This window comes from Lissotriton helveticus, chromosome 2_2 (assembly GCF_964261635.1).
Source record: "Lissotriton helveticus chromosome 2_2, aLisHel1.1, whole genome shotgun sequence".
NCBI classification, from domain to species: domain Eukaryota; kingdom Metazoa; phylum Chordata; class Amphibia; order Caudata; family Salamandridae; genus Lissotriton; species Lissotriton helveticus.
Window position 1 is genome coordinate 25,801,022 of NC_136060.1, and position 20,626 is coordinate 25,821,647.

General features: G+C 46.1%; 1 protein-coding gene across 2 annotated transcripts in view; it reads left to right on the forward strand.

Moving 5' to 3' along the window:
* TRAPPC11 (trafficking protein particle complex subunit 11) overlaps window positions 1–20,626 on the forward strand; it is a 607,699-nt gene that overhangs the window by 324,936 nt on the left and 262,137 nt on the right. For both annotated transcript variants that reach the window (XM_078678000.1, XM_078678001.1), the window contains exon 24: window positions 10,665–10,730. In XM_078678000.1, the coding sequence (XP_078534126.1) occupies window positions 10,665–10,730 (66 nt within the window). The remainder of the gene's footprint in view (window positions 1–10,664; window positions 10,731–20,626) is intronic.

Here is a 20,626-nt window from a genome sequence, read left to right on the forward strand (position 1 = left end):
AGGGTCTGACCCCGAATCACCGTCTTATAGGCCTCCCAGAGGGAAACGGAGGAGGATACCGATCCCACATTCTCATTAAAGTAGTGTTCCACACATTGAACCACTGCGGCCCTAGTTTTGGGGTTGCGTAGGTGCCAGGGGTTGATCGGGGCTACACGGCCCTCCGCTCCCAAAGACAAATCAATCCCAAACCAGAGTGGGGAGTGATCCGAGATCCCCCTAGCCAGGTGACGCACTTCCGTTACGGAGACCATCTGCACCGCCGGCACCAGGATATAGTCAAGCCTCGAGAGACTACCATGTGCTCCCGAGTGGAAGGTATACTGTAACGTGCCAGGGTGCAAGTGTCTCCAACTATCCACTAAGCCCATCGCTTCCAGAAAATCACCCAGCCATGACTGCGATCTCAAGAGAGTTCTGGGGGGGTTACGATCGTCATCGCCACTAACCACTGAATTGAAGTCGCCACCCATTATCAACATGCCTTCGGGGAAGCCCAGAACAACCCCACCTAAATCAGAAAACGTAGTGGACTGTAGACCTGGCGGGACATAAACAGAAAGTATAGAAATCGTCTTCCCCTCCCATCGCCCCGTAATGGCCGCATATCGACCACGATCGTCGAGCACAACGTCATCTATCTCCAAGGGGAGGGAGTTACGAACCAAGACGCCCGCCTCCCGTGATCCCGTGGTGAAACCTGAGTGCGCTACCAGACGATACCCCCTCCTATTCAGCGCATGGCAAGTGTTCCCTATCAAATGAGTTTCCTGAAGCAACACAACATCGGGGGAAAGGCGTTTCAAGTATTGCAAAACCAACCCCGCTTAATCCTATCACCCAGCCCGTTCACATTCCAACTAAACACCCTCAGCCCCCTACCCCCCATTGTAAAAAGGTACCCAACGTCCCCCCCGCATTAGGACAGCCACCTCCAGCGAAACTTGTATTGAAATAAAACCTCGGAGTAAACAAAGAAACAGAAACCCCACCCCCAACACACATCCCCCCACCCTGCACCCCTGCGTCGATCCAAAGAACCACCCCAACTTGCAGTGTGCCTGTCGCCCCATTAAACTAATCTACAAAAAGAGAGAAAAAACCCCTTGGAGGAGGAAGAAACCCGAACCCTCCCACCCCCGGGTAGTCAATTCACATGCGCTCAGTAATAGTCAAACCAGTGCTGCAAGTCATTAAAGCCGGTCCTCCGGAGGGGACTCACTCCATCCGTTCCTCCAGACCTCCCTCAGCACCGCCGGAATGTTCAGATCGATCGCGCTACGTAGGCAAAGTATCGAGCCAGTCACTAGCAGACTCCGGGCGATCAAAAAAGAAAGTGCGCTCCTCATATTCGACCCTCAAGCGGGCCGGGAACAGCATAGCGTACTTTAGGCCCACATCCCGGAGGCGTCGTTTCACACCCATGAAGCTCATGCGCTGCCTCTGGACTGACTGCGTGAAATCCGGGTAAAAAGTAATAGATGCATTGTCAAATTTCGTGGGCCCACCAGAGCGCGATGCCTGGAGAATAGCATCTCTGTCCCGAAAGTTGAAGATCCTGGCTATAATGGGCCGTGGCGTCGCTCCCGATGTAGGCTTACCACCAGGGACTCTGTGGGCACGTTCCACAGTGAAGAAGTTACTGAGACCCTTAGGTGCCAAATGGTTTAACACGAGGTCCTCAACCAAGAGATCCACAGACACCGCTGCAGAACTTTCCAGAACGCCAATGATGCGGACGTTGTTCCGCCTGGCCCGGCTCTCGTAGTCATCCAGCCGACGCACAAACAAGTCATTAAATTTCCGGAGATTGCGGACTTCAGTCTGTAGTTCCGAAACATCAGTAGTAAGACTTGCAGTTTTAATGTCCAGCGATTTCACCCGCTCATTAGTCTTTGCAAGGTCTGTTCTGATGAGGTTAACCTCTATAGCCACAGTGTCAATTTTCGAGGCCAGTGTCTCATACTGCTGGCCCATGGAGGTCTTAACACTAGCAATGGCGCCCATGACGTCCCTCAGCGTCAGATCGTCGGCTGCAAGTCGATCTTCTCCAGAATCACCCGTGGTTTTACCCAGCCCCCCAGGGGTGCCCTTCGGGCGGGCGAAACGATCAATGGTGTTAGACTGAGTCGAACCCCCAAGATTCGTGACCCTGGTGGCCCGTTTCTCACTCTCAGGTCTACCCGACATGGTGGCCAAAGAGTCCTGGCAGACCCCTGGGAGGGTACGGCGAAGGCAACTCTCCGGAGATCCGCCGTGTATGATCAAAAGGAACAAGAGACAGGAGATGCGCTGGGGGCGGGCTGCTAGGCGTATGGCAGCAGTACTGGCAGGCAGGAGGCCACAGAGGACAGCGACCAAAAACGAAACCGAAAGTACCACGAGGGTTGCAGACAAGTCTCAGTGGCCGTTGTTGTTCGATTACCACTCGGGCATTTCGGCAACTCGAGACCGTGGGTATCCGCTGATGTAGGCCATAAAACTCAAGATGCAGCAAGTCCGGAGTCCGGCGGCCAAATCGAATTCTGGAAGACAATTTGGTATCAGCAGGGCATCCTTCAATCGAACCCGTCGTCTAAATCAGGATATTAAACAGGATAGTCGTAGGAGGTGGAAGGGGTCTCGGGAGCCCTGTGCTCACGCGTCCATCTTGGATCCGCGCGTAGCTCCTCCTCCTCCAAGTTCTCTTTTCTTGACGTGTGAAGATGTGTGTGGTTTAAGGACCAAGTTGATTTTCTGGCTTGCTGTGTCCATTTTCGCATATTTTCCCTCAATGAAATGTCCCAAGCAAAGTACCATGATGAGCCAAAGTATGAGGATAAATGCACCTAATGTCACCCAAATTTCAATCCATGGAGAAGTCAGATAGGTTCTCTTTAGTTGATGAAAAAGTTCCTTTGCTTTGTTTTTAAAAGTTTTTGTTGATGGCTTTACTTCTGGTTCGCTTTGTTCTTCTGAAGAATCATCGAAGTTGATGAAGTAGCCGGATGCCGTTCTGTCAGTTGTTCCAATTGCTTCTGGATTACTTCTTGCTTTTGGCTTTTGCTTTGTTTCATTAGAAAAGTCTGTAGTTACATCATCGTAGGTTGTTGTTTCTTGATGAAAAGCTTTTATTTGGGTTTTAAGAGGTTCAAGTTCCATTGCTTTGTTGCATAGTCCTTGTTGTTTCACTGTCGATTTTCCAAATGTGATCAGTCTTTCAGTTTGAACCTCTGTCGATGTAGCAAACTTTGGTGTTCTGCTACTTCTTTGGAGTCCACTTGGCCTACTATTTGTTATCGGCCACATGATTGTGGTTTAACCAGGTCGATGGATATGACTCGGTTCTCCTTTTTACCAGCAAGGGGTGGTAGTACTACTGATCTTGTCCCGTTGATAGACAAGACAGGAACTGCTTTTCTGTAAGAAGGCCCAAATTCCTTCTTTACCGCGATCTTCTCTCTGACCAGATCCCCGACTTTTGGAATCCAGACAGGCCTTGCTGGGACAGGTGGTTTTTCTTCAGTGGTTGGTGGCTGCTGTTTCAACTTTATGTTGCTCAGGTCTTTTCTTGTTTCATTTAAGTCCTGTAAAATAGCCAAGCGATCTTTGATATCAAAGCATTTTTCTTTAACCACTGAAGTCTGACTATCTAAGTCCTGGATTAACATTCTAGTCCCAAACAATAGTTTGTACGGACTGAGTCCTTTCAGAGAATTTCTTGGCAGGTTATTTAGACTACGTTGGACACTTATTAAATGTTTGACCCACCCAGCTCCCGAACCTAATATCTTTGCTGTTATAGATTGCTTTATGCCTTGGTTTTTTCTTTACACCATCCCGTTTCCCTCAGGAAGGAAGTGAGAAGAGTCCCGCAATGCAATGTTCATTCTGGCCAGGCACCCCCCATAAGCTGTTTTTAGAGCTAAAGGAATGATTTTGGTCAGAACATAACATGCTTCTAGCGTATATGCCATTCTAGACTCGCAAATCTTTGTATAACAGTTCCGACGTCAGCCGAAAGTTGGGGCCTACATTATAAGTGAAAATAGTCTTTACATGTTAATGTGACGCATTATTCATACTGGGTTTTATTTTTTTGTTGATTTGATACATTCTGGAGTGAAACGCCATGGTATTAAACCGTTTCTCTCGCCACTGCGATCTCTATTGCAGTCTGGGCAGTTTTTTACAAAAATGTGATGATGCAGGCTCATGCCTGACCACCAGTACACTGATTGTAATTCTTCCAGAGAATCTTTTAGCTTAAGGTGTCTGAGACCCTCGCCCATATGTGCGTCTGCTATTAACAAGCCTCTCCTGTCCGTGTTTGGAATTACTCTATCCCCCACTCCAGGGATTCGAGCAAAAGGGACTGTTTGCATCGATTATGTATGTATAATTGAGTGGGTAATTGATCGGTAGCGCTGAGCAGTCGCCTTTTGATGACGTTTTTACTGCCAGCACAGTTTCTCCGTCAATGTATTTTACTGTACGCTTTTTTGTAGCTACGGAAGCCGATTTAGTTGCTACCGCTGTGGCTGTCTCAGCCAATGAATTCCCTGCAACGTGAACGCCATCACGCTGATGACTCAGTGAATGTATCACGTGAATTTGTGGTAGTTCTTTCTGTAAAAGAACTACTTGTTCCCAAAGCACTTTTTGCTTTATTGTTGCACCTGTGTCATCTTTGTAACCGTTTTGAATCCATTTCTGTAAATCGTTATTGTATGATTTGACGCAGTAATACGAATCGCACACTATAAGTGTCGGGAATTCGCGATCGGCATTATCTAGCGCCATTTTTAACGCTATTATTTCAGTTTGTTGTTCTGAATTATTTTCCACTGAGTGTGTTTTTGTAAGTAGAGGTCTTAATTTACCTCCGCGCCACACTTCTTTTATAATTTCGCATGTGGCGTTGTAAGCCAGCTCTCCCCAAACTGAGGGTTGAGCATGACCGTCTGTATATATTACACAGGCGTACTGTCGTAAAGGCAGAATGTCGATTGGCAGAGGGTATTCTCTCTCATATTCTAGATATTTTAATTCTTTCATTTCTGGGTCAAAATAGTATTTTACTTTGTCTGTAGCAACAGAATTTACCCATTGTATCCATTCTGGATTCAGTGCAGTTGTCGGTAAATTACATGGTGTTGTTAATGCCTCAAAAGCTGATTCTGCTGTTCTGACTGTAACCTGTCTACCGTCTGCTTGGTATTTTTCTTTTGCTACAGCTGTTTGAACCGCATGAACAATGTTTTCCTTAATGCTGAACCTTTTTTCAGCTTCTGTGTACAAATGTGATTTGTATGCTATTGGTACCTTCTCTCCTTCATTAGAGGTCAGGTATGTGAATCCGCATCTTCCTGGGATGACTCGAATCACAAGGTTGCGTGTGTTGTCACGTGTTTGTAATTTTGTTTTAACTAACATATGTTTGTAAAGATCTCAAAATTTCTGTGTGTTTTTGAGTCCAATTGATTCTTTTAAAATCTGGTTTTATAAGATCATAGAGAGGTTTAATTCTCTCTGCATAATTTATAATGTAAGTTCTTCCGAAATTTAGGAAACCTAGAATTGATTGTAAGTTTTTTAGTGTTCTAGGTGCTTGGATTACAGCACAGTTCTCTAGGAAATTGTCAGCCAGGCTTTTGCCTTCACTTGATAGTTCATATCCTAAAAACAGGACAGTTAGATGGGCAATTCTTGACTTTTTAAAGTTGAATTTGTAACCCTCTGCTGCGAACCCAAGTATTATGGTGTTCACTCTCTTCAAGTGAGTATCCAAGTCATCATCTGTTAGATAGATGTCATCGACATAAGATAATGCCTCATCATCATATATTTGTAGTAACTCTGTTACTCTTGCTGAGAATAATCCTAGCCTGTTCTTAAACCCCTGGGGCAAACGACAGAAATTTTTTTGCGCGCCATTTATTGAGAACGCGGTCAAATATCTGCTGTCTGGTGCTATATTTTGACAGAAGAATCCATTAGAGATGTCTAATGTTGTTTTGTATTTTTTGCGCACTATGTTATTCATTAGTGCAGCACTATGCGAGTTTTGTACTGCAAAGTTTTTGCAACATGAGTTAAGGTGTCTGTAGTCCAAAACAAGACGATATGAATTGTCTGGTTTGGAGACAGGAAACAAAGGATTATTCATTTGTGAGGTGCAAGTTTCAATCACCCCCTGGTATTCAAGTTGATCTAGGATCTCTTTTACCCGTTTTTTAGCTTCTTGCTTAATTGGGTACTGCCTCTGAGCAGTAGGTTGTGATTTTAACTGGATTTTGTGAGGAGGAGAGTCCTCATCCCATCCCACATGGTTTTTATATAATGCAGGAGCTTAGGCTACTGCCCACTTTCTTGCAAGTGTATATTTTTTATGAATTGGAATATAATTTGAGAAGGCAGGCATAATTATTTCTTCGCCATGAGGGCACTCCCTGACAAACTCTGGTGGCCACTCTCTTTCAGCTAGAAGGATGTGATAGCCCTTGGAGAGATTATCCCAAAAGAGACCCCTTATTTTCCTAGTCTTATCCCCCTCTATACGCAATGTTATTTCATATATTTTATGAGGTTTGCTAACTCTGGTATCTGCAGTTTCCACCTGAATGTATTCATTCGTGTCCACTGTCTCCAGATGATTCATAAGGATCTTGCGAGCTATGCTCACTTCTGCTGCGCTTTCTAGCATTGTCTGAGCCCATTCTCGGTTTTTCAGCTGTGTCCTCAGTATTCTCGGCATGGTTGATTACTTTAATACTGGCTACCTTATTTTTTGGAAACTGTAATTTTTTATTTTGATGAGCAGGTTCCTTGTCTTTGGACTTGACGTGCTCTTCCCTGTGTTCTGACCGTCCTCTTCTTTCCGATTTCTGCGAGAAAGTCTGAAAAGATTGAGAGGGACGTGTATCAATATCTTGATATCTATCAGGTTTCTTCAGATTATCCCTATTTCTAAGGTTGTATTTTTTCTCAGAGGGCTCCCTTTGGGGAGACTTGTGTCCTTGGTCCGGAGATCTTTCTCTCCGCCGAGGAGACCTTCCTCTGGACTGGAATCTTTTTTCTTTAGGAGTGGATTGTTTATTTCCATCCCAGCTCTTTTTGTGAGTGTTTAGATTATTTTTAATAAATACTTTTTCAGGTTTTTCAATAAGTTGGGGTTTCATCGGTTTTCCACCCAAACTATCTCTTCCTAGTTCTTCATAGGATTTTTCTATGATTCTGGCAATTTCAAATGGTTGGTCTGCTATATCTGTCTCTTTCAACCTCTGGCGGATCGCCACATTTGCTGCTTCTCCCTTTATAATGGCTAATAATATTGCCGAGACCTGCTTGAAGTCTTTTAGTAATGTCATACCAAGAGTTAAAGCAGGTTCTGGACCGTATTCATCTTGAATTTGTTTTAGCACATCTGGTATTACTGACATGGATGGAACACCATGTGTTTTTGTGTAAATGGAAGCAAAGACTGTACCCCAAGTGTCACAGTCCTCCACATGTGGTGCGATTCCCATTGGAAGACAGATAGTCAGAATCCTGTGTTTCTCAATAGAGGTAGTATCAGGGAACACCGCCTCTATTTGAGTGATTTTTTGTGCTAACCAGAATGGAATTTGTTCCCGTTTTGCGGGTACTTTACCTAGACAGGACTGTATGTTCTGTGGTGTAATTTTATTTGTGTTCCCCTGGTGAGGGATCAGCTGTGGAATTTTAATAGCTGGTAGGACTGTTGAAGTCCGCATTACATATTGGACTAATTGTCTATGTATTTTAATTAATTGTTTTAGCTGTGCTAAAAGATCTGGTGCAGACATTTCTTCAATGTCTGGATGTGGTGTGTATCCGGCTAGGACCGGCCACGTTGCTCCTGGTCTACCTAGTGGACCGAGCCTGGTGATGTGATTGTTATGTTTTAGGGCGCCATTAAACCAGAGCAGGTGCTCTTGGTATTTGAGTGGTATTTCCACCTCCTCGAAAGGAGTGTACTCATTAGGAGGTTCCTCTATTTTGTAATAGTGGAAGTCCTTTGTTACAGCGTTTGCTGCTGGAAAGTTTATCCATGAATAGAATACCTCTGTCTGCCGATATTCGTGTGCCTCAATTACGAATATGACTGTACCACCTCTCGGTGTCAGCCCATTTTCTATAAGTTTTAAAGTTATAGATTTCCTTATGTTGACCGGGATGAGTATTGCTTCCGGGTCTTGCTGTAGGAGACTATTGTCAGCTGCTAGGAGTTGAGCTGCTATTCTAACTGTCTCCCTTTCTTCTTCTTCAGCTTGTGACATTCTAATGTCAAGAAAGTTATTTTATTTGTTTGCAGATCAGGTTTCTATGGAAACAAAGATTAGATGCACAATATTTTGGAACAGTGTATCCTTCAACGTTGAATAAACCAAGAACCATACATAGGAGTCTCCTCCTACTAAGTTTGGCGGATTTAACCTTTCACCCACTCCAGACGTCTTTGGAGTATTATGGGGAAAAGGGGTCTGTGTGAAAAAGCACGACTGAGTTACTCTAATGTCTTACGTTAGATTTATCGCCTATCCAAACAGTTGGGCGCCATGTAGTGTAGTTCCTATTATCCCAATAGGCTCTGCGCATTGGAATAATATCTTCAATAGTATAGACGTAGGACAGAGGTTAACTAGGTCTTCTACTGTCGATATTAGACTTAAAGTTTAATGTTTGCCAGCTAGCTCAGAGTTCACTAGAAACTTTCTCGAATAGATAAGGAGGAGTTTAACCTCCCTGGATAGACAAGAAGGGATTTAGTTTCTGACAACCATAGAACATGACAATTTTGCTCTCCCCTAATCAAGAGTATATCTCTAGAGTCGTGTGAAAACAAAAGACAACTTATTTTACTCAGTCAGTTCAGTGCATTCTTAGTTTCACCAGATTGTAGAGAAAAGGAAGAGACGGGCGTGTTCAATAAAAAGATGTTATTTATTGATCAGTCTCTTTTCTCATACAAGAGAAATGAATCACTGTTATTGCAATACTTATTGTTAAGTAAAGTGCATACAGTAATAACAGAATTATAAAATAATACTGTAAAAGCATTGATATGGTTTCTTAGCCATATGATACTTAAAATGGATAAAATAGATACATACATATATACATTGACTAATCGTACTCAACTGGTGCTTCTAACTACGCCTACCCCAATGTACCTGACCTAAGCCTAATACGTGGGCGGGAGTAGATAAGTAGCAGTTTAAGTTAAGTTTGCTTTGCCAAGAGTCTGCTTCAAGAATTCTCTACAAAGGGTTATTCAGTTCAGTACCTGGGATTTAGAAGGCTGGAGGGTTGGTATCTCTATCTCAGGTCTTGATATTCCAGCTGCCTGCGAGGGCGGCTTGGAAGCGCCGGAGCTGGATTTCTCGGCAGGAGAAAAGACAGCGTCTCTCTCTCAGCGCGTCAGAAAGGAGGGGCAGCGTCTGTGGGCTTCGCTGTCAGCTGGGCTCCTCGGCAAGTCTCGCTGCTCCAATCTTGTCACCACCTCGTGCGTTTGCTTAAGGCAATGTCGGTATTATTTATACCTGAAAGGTGCCGGGATTGACGTAAGGATGGACATAAATACGTCAATAAGGATGTCATACGAACTGGTCGTTCGCACATTCTTTACTGAAGTTCTCGGCTAAATCAAAACAATGGCTGTGGGGATTTCCCAGGTCGTGGTAGGTTTGATTTGTTTTGAGAACACCGTATGCCTATTAGGGGGCTGGAGAAATAGTGCTTGCCTAATGAGATGGCATGCGCTATGACCTAATCAGATAACGGGCTTCTGTGCCGTTGTATGGCTAATCAGATAACGGGTTTCTATGCAGTTGAATGGCTGCTAGTTAATTATTAACCAGACAAGGGTCAGAAATAGGGGGATCGATACAGTACCCATAGTAAATACATCACAGTAAAAGCATCACAAGTTGTTTCTTTTTTATTACCACTGTTGGAAAAATTGTGCCTGCAAAGTTGGGAGACGTTTACAACTTATACACTTTGTGGAATCAGAAAATGTGTTTGTCAGCTTAACATCACTTAAGTTTAATAGTGTATGCTAATACAGTGTTTATTCCTTCTTTTTTTTTGCAAGAACATTGTACATTTCTTTGTTTGGTAATTCGGTTTTGAAAAGTAGATTTAGCCCCTGTTTTACCCCACAAGACACTATTTTTAAAGGTTTTTATTGTATCCAAATCTTTCTTTTTTTCATCTGTATAAATTCCCCTTTGTTGCATTTACTACCCACAATCAGAACAGAGATAGTGATGGTGAAGATAGAAGCAGAAGTGTCACAAAGAATATGCCTTTGATAAAGAAATGGTATTAAGCTGTAGAATCAAAGAGTCATGAACTAAAAGTGAATGACCAAGGGAAATTAAAAGTATTGCTGACAGCTCATTTTTATAAGCAAATTTGTGCTGTACAGGTCACAGGTTCAAAACTTAGAGGGATTTACTCTGATGCCCATCCTCCCTAGGCTATTAAAATTAAAACCCATCTAGAAACTATTGTATTTAGCATTGGATAAATGAGACGGCAGAATACCATATCATTATCAAGTACAAGTAAAGAACATAGATGGTTCCTCAAAGCATTTACCAGAGTACTAATGAAGTATGACAAAATTTAGTTGTATTCTCTCATTTTTGTTGCAGGATGAAACTGTTACTATTGAAACTGTTTTTCCATTTGAAGTTGCTACAAAATTTGTGTCGACAAAGGTGAGCATCTGTCCATGAAAACAGTTGTATGCTTTTCCTGTAAAATGTCCTTTTTCTGCCTTGGCTCCCCAGATTGTTTGCCTTTTTATGTCATTGTTTTTGCTGGTAGAAATCTGAGCACTGTGAAAGTGCTATTCATGCTACGCAGTGCACGTGTTCTGCCCCTGAATTCACAAGGTAAAAATTGGTTGCACCCATTTGGCTATTTACCTTCCCAGTAAGGATTTGTTAAGTTGGCTTAGAAAATGAACCGGTAACGTAGAAGTTAACCCTCAGCAGATGAGGCTTTGCTTAGCCTTTTTTACCTTTGGATCAATTCGCTCTTAAGCCTTCATAACCTTTTTTCACAAAAGGTATCCAGAACTCATTTTCAGCCCTTTTCCCCCACATATTGAGTTTCTAAAGATACTTACGGCTTTTGGATTCCCATGGAGGGAACCAAGAAAATAGCAAAACATTTGAATTTCTTTTACTGAGAAAAATGTGCTTTGGAAGCAAACATGTTTTCCTCTAAAATGGCATCACCAAAAGGTTTGTTGTGCTCAGAACACTCTCTTTCCAGATTTCAGGAACAATCAGAGTTGTAAAGAAAAACCTTTTACCACAGTTGTTGGATTTTTTTCTAAGTGGTAGCTGATTTTCCCAATTTTGGGGGATTTTACCAGTTTGTATTGGAAACAGGTGTCAAACCTGTGGATGAACCTGGAAAGGTATACATTTCTGAAAACTAGACATAATTCCAAATTCAGCAATGATAATAATAATAATAATAATAATAATATCCACATTTGTAAAGCGCACAATCACCCGTTAGGGTCTCTAGGCGCTGGGGGCCGTCGGGAAGATTAAGCAAGCTATTGCCCAGAGTCACATGGTGCTGGGCTAATCTGCCGCCGGTGCCGGGGATCGAACCGCGATCCCCAGATTCCGGAGTCAGTCGCCCTGGCCGCGGCGCCACGCCTCTTCCTCTTGGGCCATTTATGCAGGTGGCTCATAGTTTCCTGAAAGAAACAAATTGTTGAAAATAAAAAGGAAAAAACAGAAATTGTTGACAACATTTTCATTTATAATTTATTGCCCAGGTGATTGATTTGTAAAAGTAATCTACATTTATATCTGTCAGACAATTGTGAAAAAAATCTAATAATGGAGAGGTAGGAGATCTATGCATTTTTAAAATGCGCCTAAGATGTTGAGGTTAGGATTAGTAGTTATTTGTATAACTCTGAATGTGGGGTTGACCATACTATCATGTGATTCAGAGCGCATTTTGCAAAATGTGATGTTTGATGTGCGCACCAGCTTACATGTACAAAAATGGAGATATATTCGATATATAATAACAAATGTCCTACTATTCTGTATTCCCACACTTTTCCAGAGAAAATCTGTACCTCACTTCTATGTATAGGACTATTATCTCTGCTTGGAAAGGTTTTGAAAAGCAATTTGGAGACGTCAAGTTTTCGGTTTGAAAATTGACACATTTTGGTGATATAAATGGCTGCAGTACTTGGGCCTGGGTTCGGCCTCCACCCAGTGAAATCTACTAAACCCAGACATTTCTGGGTTTAGTAGATTTCACTGGGGCTCCCCTGTGGCCTATATTTTGTGTACCATCATAGTGGTCCAGATTTTGTCTGAGACCACCATGGGAGCCCAAGGTGGTGTGACTTGTATGGAGCGCACAAAAGTTTCTTACCCAGAATACCATGTTAACCACAAACCTTGGCTAAAATCTTGTTCTTTCCACACATTGCAGTGAAGGAATTTTAGGAATGTGCAGGGATTCACAAAATTGCAACCACCGAGTGTTTCCTCAATTGTCCCAAGAAAGCACACCCCACTTGTGTTGCTGGATCTACCGCCTTTGATTGAAACAGATGAAAACTATGACCATATGAAGTCAATGTGGTCTTTGCGTGGTTTTCTCTTGTCTCAGGTACTCTCAAGTCAGTACAGACACAGTGGTTCAGTTCTAATTTTCAGGAAGAAAAACTCTTTTGTATTATAGTACCTTATAGGTTGAGAACTATTACAAAGATTTTCCAAATTAGGCGGAATTAGGTTACTAGCTAGTCAGATAATGGGTTGTTGAAAGTTGGACTGAGACCGTCAACATTATCGGCGCCCTCTTGCTCTCCTTAACCTTTTTGTGCGCGTAAAACAGCCGCCATTTTGAACACCATGGCTTCCCTGCTCCCGCCGAGAGCCAGCGCGCCTCTCTCCCACTCCTAGCTTCGCCGGCATCCCCCCCCGCATACTGACAACCCCCCTGCCTGCACCTGCCGTGAATCATATAACCCCTCTTCAGCGCTGCTCTGCCCCAGGCCCTCGTCCTGTTCCCAGCGCGACACCTCCCTTCTTCCCATTTATGATTCCCGGCCCTTTGATGCAAACCCCTTTTCCCCGTGTGCCCGTTCGTCTTCCTCGTTCCCAGGCCGACACCCAGCTCTGCCGATACTGTTCCTTGCCCCTCCCCGTACAATAGAAAGCCCCCCCCCCAGCAAGGGATCCCCGGGTTGATCAAAGCCCCCCGCCCTACGAGACCCGATCAAACCCCACACACTCCGTGAATCGGCGGAATATCCAGCTGCGCGATGATCATCACCTGTTGTGAACGGGGCGGGGACTTCCACTGTAACCTTGCGTGGGAACGGGCTGGGAAAGGGGGGGGGGATTCTGAGGATGTCTTTCCGTACATCAAAGTATCGACGAGAATGTGTTACATGCAATAAACAGATAAACATGTGTATAAGAGGCCAGGCCTCAGGGATGCAGTTAGAGCACCTCAGAACGATACCTTCTGTCCGTTTCGTTGTGTTCTCCTCCGGAGAAAATAAAAACCTTGTTTCCTGCCTTCCAGTCTCCAGCGCCTGCCTCTTCAATAGTTTAACGTCTTTGTGGGTTCAAGAGGCGACACCGCCGGGCAATACTTAAGGATCTTATATTCTGGGTGGTAGTGCCCCCCAATTATTTTCACAATTGGCGTCCCAAGCGTGGGGCCCATCAGCGACCCATGGATCCAGTGGGAGAGGTCCTGACGACAAAGTGAACGACTGCAACGATCGGGAACGCGTCTGTCCGATAGACCCTCGTCTGACAGCCGATCATCCGAACTTCACTGGTTCCGAACAGACCTCTCTCGAGTGATCTACGGTCCTGACTGGGAACCATCAGGAGTGCCGCGAGGATAACGAAGAAGAGAGGACGATCGGGCGCTGGATTCGGAAGACAGGAAACTGTCCATGCGGTCCGGGTAAGGTCGTGTAACCACGACAAGTCGCGAAATAATTGCTTGATTGCTTGTTTGTTTAAAAATACTAGTATTGCTCTTTTTATTTATTTGGAGATTCACTGTCTGCAAACGGAGAAACAACGGGCTCTCTCTTTGCAAGCAGTGGAGGATAGGTAGGGCAGCAGCCGTGCTTATTTTTTCTCCCCCACTCAATAATCACTTGAAACTGAACTGTTGTTCGCAAAACTATTGTTTCCTGGAGATTCCCTGTCTGCAAACAGGGAAGAGACCACCCTTTTTGCAGATAGTGAAAAGGGTAGGTAACGCAGATCTTTGCGGACCTGCTCATTCTCCCCATTGTTATTTATTGGTCTTTTGTTATTTTTGATCCATGAGGTATTCACTGCCTGCAAACAACGTAGAATAGAAATATTCTGTCCAGTCTTTGCACCTAGTGATAAGATAGGCAGTGCTGACTTTTTAGTCCCTCGTTACGAGCCGTCATGTCTGTCTTCTCCCCACTGATTAGTAGCCTGTTTAGCCCGGACCGCCTATTAGAGATGGACCATCCAGCCCCACTGGAAGGCACCCCTAATAAGGACATGTTCATGAAGCATGGATTGACCGCTATAGCCTATAGTAAACTATGGCATAAATATACAAAAAAGGGTCAAGAAAGTCAATGGCCCCTGATAGGATCCTTCGATGATGATAAAATAAAAACGCTAGAAACTGCCCTGGGTAAAAACAAGACAACACCTACTATGCTTGACAGCTTCGGCATGTGGCGAAAAGAAACTGAACAACGTAAAAAGAAAACTGAGAGTAGGTTGGAAAAAGAGCTGCGAAAAGCAGCCCACCTAGCTGCTCAGAAACTAGAAAAAGAGATAAAGGAAAGAGAGAAAGCTAAACAGAAACTAGAAATGGAAACGCCAAGCCAGTGTCCGGTTAGAACCCCCTCCATGCTCTACCCTGATTTACCCTCGAAACGACAAGCCAATGAGGACCTGCTGTTAGGTCCTCCTATCATCTACATGCCCCCTCCATATGCCCCTTCTCAACCCGTGGCGCAGCACGCGCCACCCCCAGGTACAAACGAAGGTACCGCCACAGCGTCGGCCCCAATGGCCTCTGTGCCAGCCGAACCCCTTGTATTAAAACCCGCATCAACAACAACGTTAGACGACCATGAGACTCGAGGGGCTGGCCCTGCAAGAACAAACAGACTAGACAAAGATGAGCGAGCGGGGATCGACAAAATAGCAAGGACACTGGTAGAAAGGAAGGATGATGAAGAGTACATCACAGATATGTTCAGCTCGTATACAGGGAGTCACAGACGACATTTTACCGTACGACTGTGTTATCATGTCTTGAATGCATACGAGGACCGATATCGAGACAAAGGTCCCGAGAGCCTAAGGACTCTGTACCGGAAGGTCGATATCGGGGTTGAGGGCGAGTGTGATGTGTCGGACCTCCTTACGCGTAGGCTTGAGGTTTTCCGCCACCTCACTGAACGAAAGCCGGGAGCTAAATCCGCAGCCCCCGTAGTGACCGAACCACCAACCGAGCAATCTAACACCATGATGCCGATACGTGAGGCTGCCCCTTACTGGGTTCCTCCTCGGGGTACAGGGACTCACGATGATGCAAACAACCAAGATGCGAAGGGAAGGGTAGTATACAACTGGGTCTACCAGCCATGGGACCGGCAAGAGATACTGACATTCCGGAAATCTCTACCCGACCTACGTAAAAACCCCACTGCCTTCTATACTGAATTGGGTACAGCCCTGGGTTCAACGATCATGACCCTGGCTGACATCGACTTGTTCTTCGGGTTATGTCTACCAGCTGATGTGTGGAAGCAAATCCGGAAAGTCGACCACCTTGAGCTGTTTGGACATACCTGGTCACAACTCGATGACCTGGACAAACAACGGGGACCAGGACAAAAGCCGTTGAAATCCATTCTAGACCTCCCAGATAAAATCGTAGAGAAATTAAAAACCCTAATCCCAGAAAAGAAAGTGGACTGGTCGATAGTAACAGCCTGTCGCCAAAAACCCCAGGAGGATGTATCGGAATACTTCTCCCGGTTTGAAACGGTGTTCTCCGATTACAGCGGCCAGGACATGACCACTGCAACCGGACACCATCTGTTTGTCCAGAATTATGTTAAGGGCCTATCATCGGAAATCTCCCAGAAACTACAGGCCAGCGAGAGTAGTTGGGCAGCCTCCAAACCTACAGCGATTCTCCAAATGGCCCAATATTATGAGCATCAGAAAAATGAAAACGATAGGGCGACAGAGAAAAAGAAGAAGGACTTAAAGGAGAGGGTGATGATTGCCAAACTGCAAGGGGTGACTATAGGACGAGACCAATACCGGGGAAACTACCAGACAAACGTCCCTAAGACTACATTTCCCCAGGACCGCACTCTGACTTCCTACAGTGGACGCACAGACCTTAGAGAAGACCAGTGCGCTTTCTGCAAAGGGACTGGCCATTGGAAATCCCAGTGCCCAGTTCTTCTGGAAATGATCAGAAACAAAGACCCCAGGGATGTAGCAAACGGACCGAGACCTAAGGGACAACAACGAGGGCCCCCAAATGACGCAACTAATGACAGATCAAACAGACCAAATACGTTCGACCGACCCAGGCAGAACCAATATCAACAATCTGACTATGACGACACTCACACCTTCGCATAGGACAGCCAAGGGCGAGGGAGGGATCCAGTCGAGCTCTATGTTGACCAGCAGGGCCCTTATGTCACTGCTAAGGTCCTGGGTACCAAGTCTCCATTTCTGGTAGACACTGGCGCAACACGTAGTGCGTTATCTAAACGACTGATTCCAAGGGCACCCTTGTCTGGCTCACTCATAACATCGACAGGTTTCGATGGAACGCCCTCCACCAACCCTTTGTCTGCCCCGATTCTCTTTGACGTAGAAAACAACACCACCGACACCACGTTCTTGCTTTCCTCCAATAGCCCTGACGCCATTATGGGACTTGACTTACTGAAACACTTCCGAGCGACGATTAGGTGTTCTCAAGATGGAGTTCGAGTGTTTCTTTACGACAACCCCGTTCTGCTTAGACATTGTTCCCCCCGACACATGTTTTCCATCACCGACGTTGACGCGTCCCTGCTTGACACTCTACCTCCGTATCTGTGGGCCAAAGCGGATTCGGACGTAGGGCGTATGTTAATTGACCCAGTGCACATTACTGTCCGACCAGACGCAACACTCCCAAAACTCCCACAATATCGGATATCGCCAGAGGGCGAGAAGGCATTGGTAATGATTATCCAGTCACTGATAGACGCAGGAGTGGTAGAGGAAGTGGTTAGCAACGTTTGCAACAGCCCTATCTTGCCCATTATCAAGAAGCAGGGAGAGGGAGATGAGAGAGCATACCGTTTCATCATCGACCTCCGAGAGATCAACAAAGTGGTGGTACCCCAGTACCCTGTGGTCTCAGACATCACCACCATCCTGACCTTGATTCCATCCACTGCCACCACCTTTTCCGTCATCGACCTCAAGAACGCATTCTTCTCCATCCCCATCCACCCAGACAGCCGATATCTCTTCGGCTTTACCCTAAAAGCCCCCTCATATAGGTTTTGCCGAGCGCCTCAAGGCTACACGGAAAGCCCTAGCATCTACAGCCAGGCCCTCAAAAGACAACTAGACCAAGTCCAGTTACCCGACGGGGTGGTGTTGGTACAATATGTCGATGACATCCTTTTGGCAGCCGACACCACCCCTCTAGCGGTTACCGCCACCATTCAACTCTTGCACTTCCTTGCGGAAAATGGCCACAAGGTCTCCAAGAAGAAGTTGCAATTCTGCCTACCCCAGGTCACTTACCTAGGCCACCTTTTGTCCAAAGATGGAAGAAAACTCACCCCTGATCGGATCCAAACCATTCTAGATACCCCTGTCCCTAAAACCCAGAAGCAGGTTCGCTCCCTATTAGGCCTCACCTCCTTCTGCCGACAATGGTTACCAAACTTCAGCCTCGTTGTAAAACCACTGCTTTCTCTGCTAAACAAAGACGTCCCTTTCCCACTCCCTTGGACTCCTGAGTGTCAAACTTCCTTCACAGAACTGCGAGATGCCCTTTGCTCAGCCCCTGTCCTGGGTACCCCTGATTACAGAAAGCCCTTCTCCCTTTACACTCACGAAAGGGAGGGGTGCGCTTTATCTGTCCTGACCCAGGCCATCGGCCCTAAGCAACGACCGTGCGCTTACTTCTCTGCCACTCTTGACCCTGTCGCCAGAGCCTTGCCTGCCTGCCTTCGAGCTGTAGCTGCTGCTGCAGTCTCTATCCGACAGAGTGAGGGGATTGTACTCTCGAATTCCCTCACGGTACTGGTACCCCATGCAGTCGACACCCTCCTGAACCAAACCAAGACACAACATCTGACGAGTGCACGACTGACTGGATACGAACTGACCTTGCTTGCCCCCCATATCACCCTGAAAAGATGCACCACACTGAACCCAGCAACTCTGTTACCCTTGCCAGAGAACGATCCCAATGTGCACCCCGTACATGACTGCGTGACTCTTACGGACGAACAGACCAGGAGTAGGGTCGATCTCAGAGACACAGCTTTCCCCGACCCCGACGGGGAGTTGTGGGTGGACGGTTCTTGCATCAAACTCTCCGATGGTACCACTTCCGCTGCCTATGCAGTCACCACGGCTCGAACTGTAGTAGAAACAGCCCGCATCACCCAGCGATCTGCCCAGGCAGCGGAACTGATTGCTTTGACGCGAGCCTGCATCCTGGCAACAGGAACCACAGCGAACATTTACACTGACAGCCAGTATGCCTTCGGGGTGGTTCACCATTTTGGGCTCCTCTGGAGGGAGAGAGGATACTTGACCTCACACGGCACACCCATTTTGCACGGGGATTTAGTCTCCGCCTTAATCGAAGCTGTCCTCCTCCCCAACAAACTTGCCGTTATCAAATGCCAGGCACACAAGAAAGTGACAGACATTATTGGACAGGGAAATGCACTAGCCGACATCACCGCCCGAACGACAGCTGAAAATAGAACGACAACACATATGTACGTGACCAGGTCACAAGCAGAAAACTGGACTGACGCCAAGGACACAATTAGAGACATACAAACGGCTAGCACACAACACGAATTGACTGAATGGACACGGGTGGGATTGAAAGACGATGAAGGCTGCTGGCGGACAAAAGACACGAACAGATGGTTGCTACCTGATTCGTACTTGATTCCCATATTAACCATGGCACACTCCCCTGCCCACATAGGATCAGCCCCCATGATCGAACTTGTCTCCAGGGTTTGGCACAATGACAAGATCCCAGATTCCGCCAAACGCCTGGTCCAACAATGCTTAATATGCCTGCAACACAACCCCGGGAAAGGAACTGTAGTACCCCGGGGGGGATTTGGGGTCCCAAACCACCCATTTGAAGTCCTGCAGATGGACTACATCCAGCTAGACAGATGCCAAGGCCTGAAATATGTACTCGTCGTGGTGTGCGCATTTAGCAAGTGGGTGGAAGCATATCCAACCCGTGACAACACCGCTATGGCCACTGCAAAGGTTCTGTTAAAGGAGTTTTTCCCCCGTTATGGCCTCTGTCGTGTTTTATGGAGTGATAATGGCCCCCACTTTGTAGCCAAAGTTATCCAGCTCATCCTAAATGGGCTGGGTATTAAACAGAAATTCCACGCAGTCTCCCACCCTCAATCTGCTGGGCTTGTCGAACGGCACAATGCCACACTAAAGCTTAAACTGGCCAAAATAGTGGCTACGACGGGCCTGAAATGGCCAGACGCCCTCCCATTGGCATTGCTATCGATGCGCTCTACCCCCACCCGACATCACTTAACCCCTTATGAAGTTGTCTTCGGTCGACCCATGAGCGTCTGGTCTGCCCCGAAACCAACTTCCATTCATGACGTTCCGGATGTCCTAATGTCTGATTATCTGTACAAATTGACTGAAACTTTGTCTGTCCTTCATCAGCAGGTGCAGCAGGCCATCCCCGATGCTTCCAGGGGTCCGGGTCACGCCATCCAGCCGGGGGACTTCGTGCTGATCCGAAATTTTCAGCGATCAAAGAGTTTGGAACCCCGGTGGACGGGCCCCTGGCAAGTGCTGATCACCACTCGGACCGCACTTCGAGTGGAGGGGAAGAAACACTGGCTGCACGCTCATCACTGCAAAAAGGTCTCTCCAGCCCTGGCCACGACAGACACCGTCAACACCCAAGAAGAGCTCCTGAACCAGGACCGACCATCGTTGAACTGCTACCCTGATACTGAGACACTTGAACTTTCAAAACATCCTGACCCCACTGTGCCATCTCGAGAAGGGTATTTCCTGCGTCGAAAGGAGGGAGCTTCGGCTAAGTAGGCCACGGACTAGGTTAAAGGATCTCAGAACGGTGACCCAAACTACCAAGGGTTACCCGGAGAGAAGCTAAAACTAAGTCTGTGGTCCTGCCCACTACCGAGCACCTTGAAGACGAAGATGATGGAAGCGCCAGATAAGAAGATGATGGAAGCGCCAAATAAGAAGCCGACGGAGACAGCAGGAAATACCCACTACAGAAATCCGAGAATAGACAGACT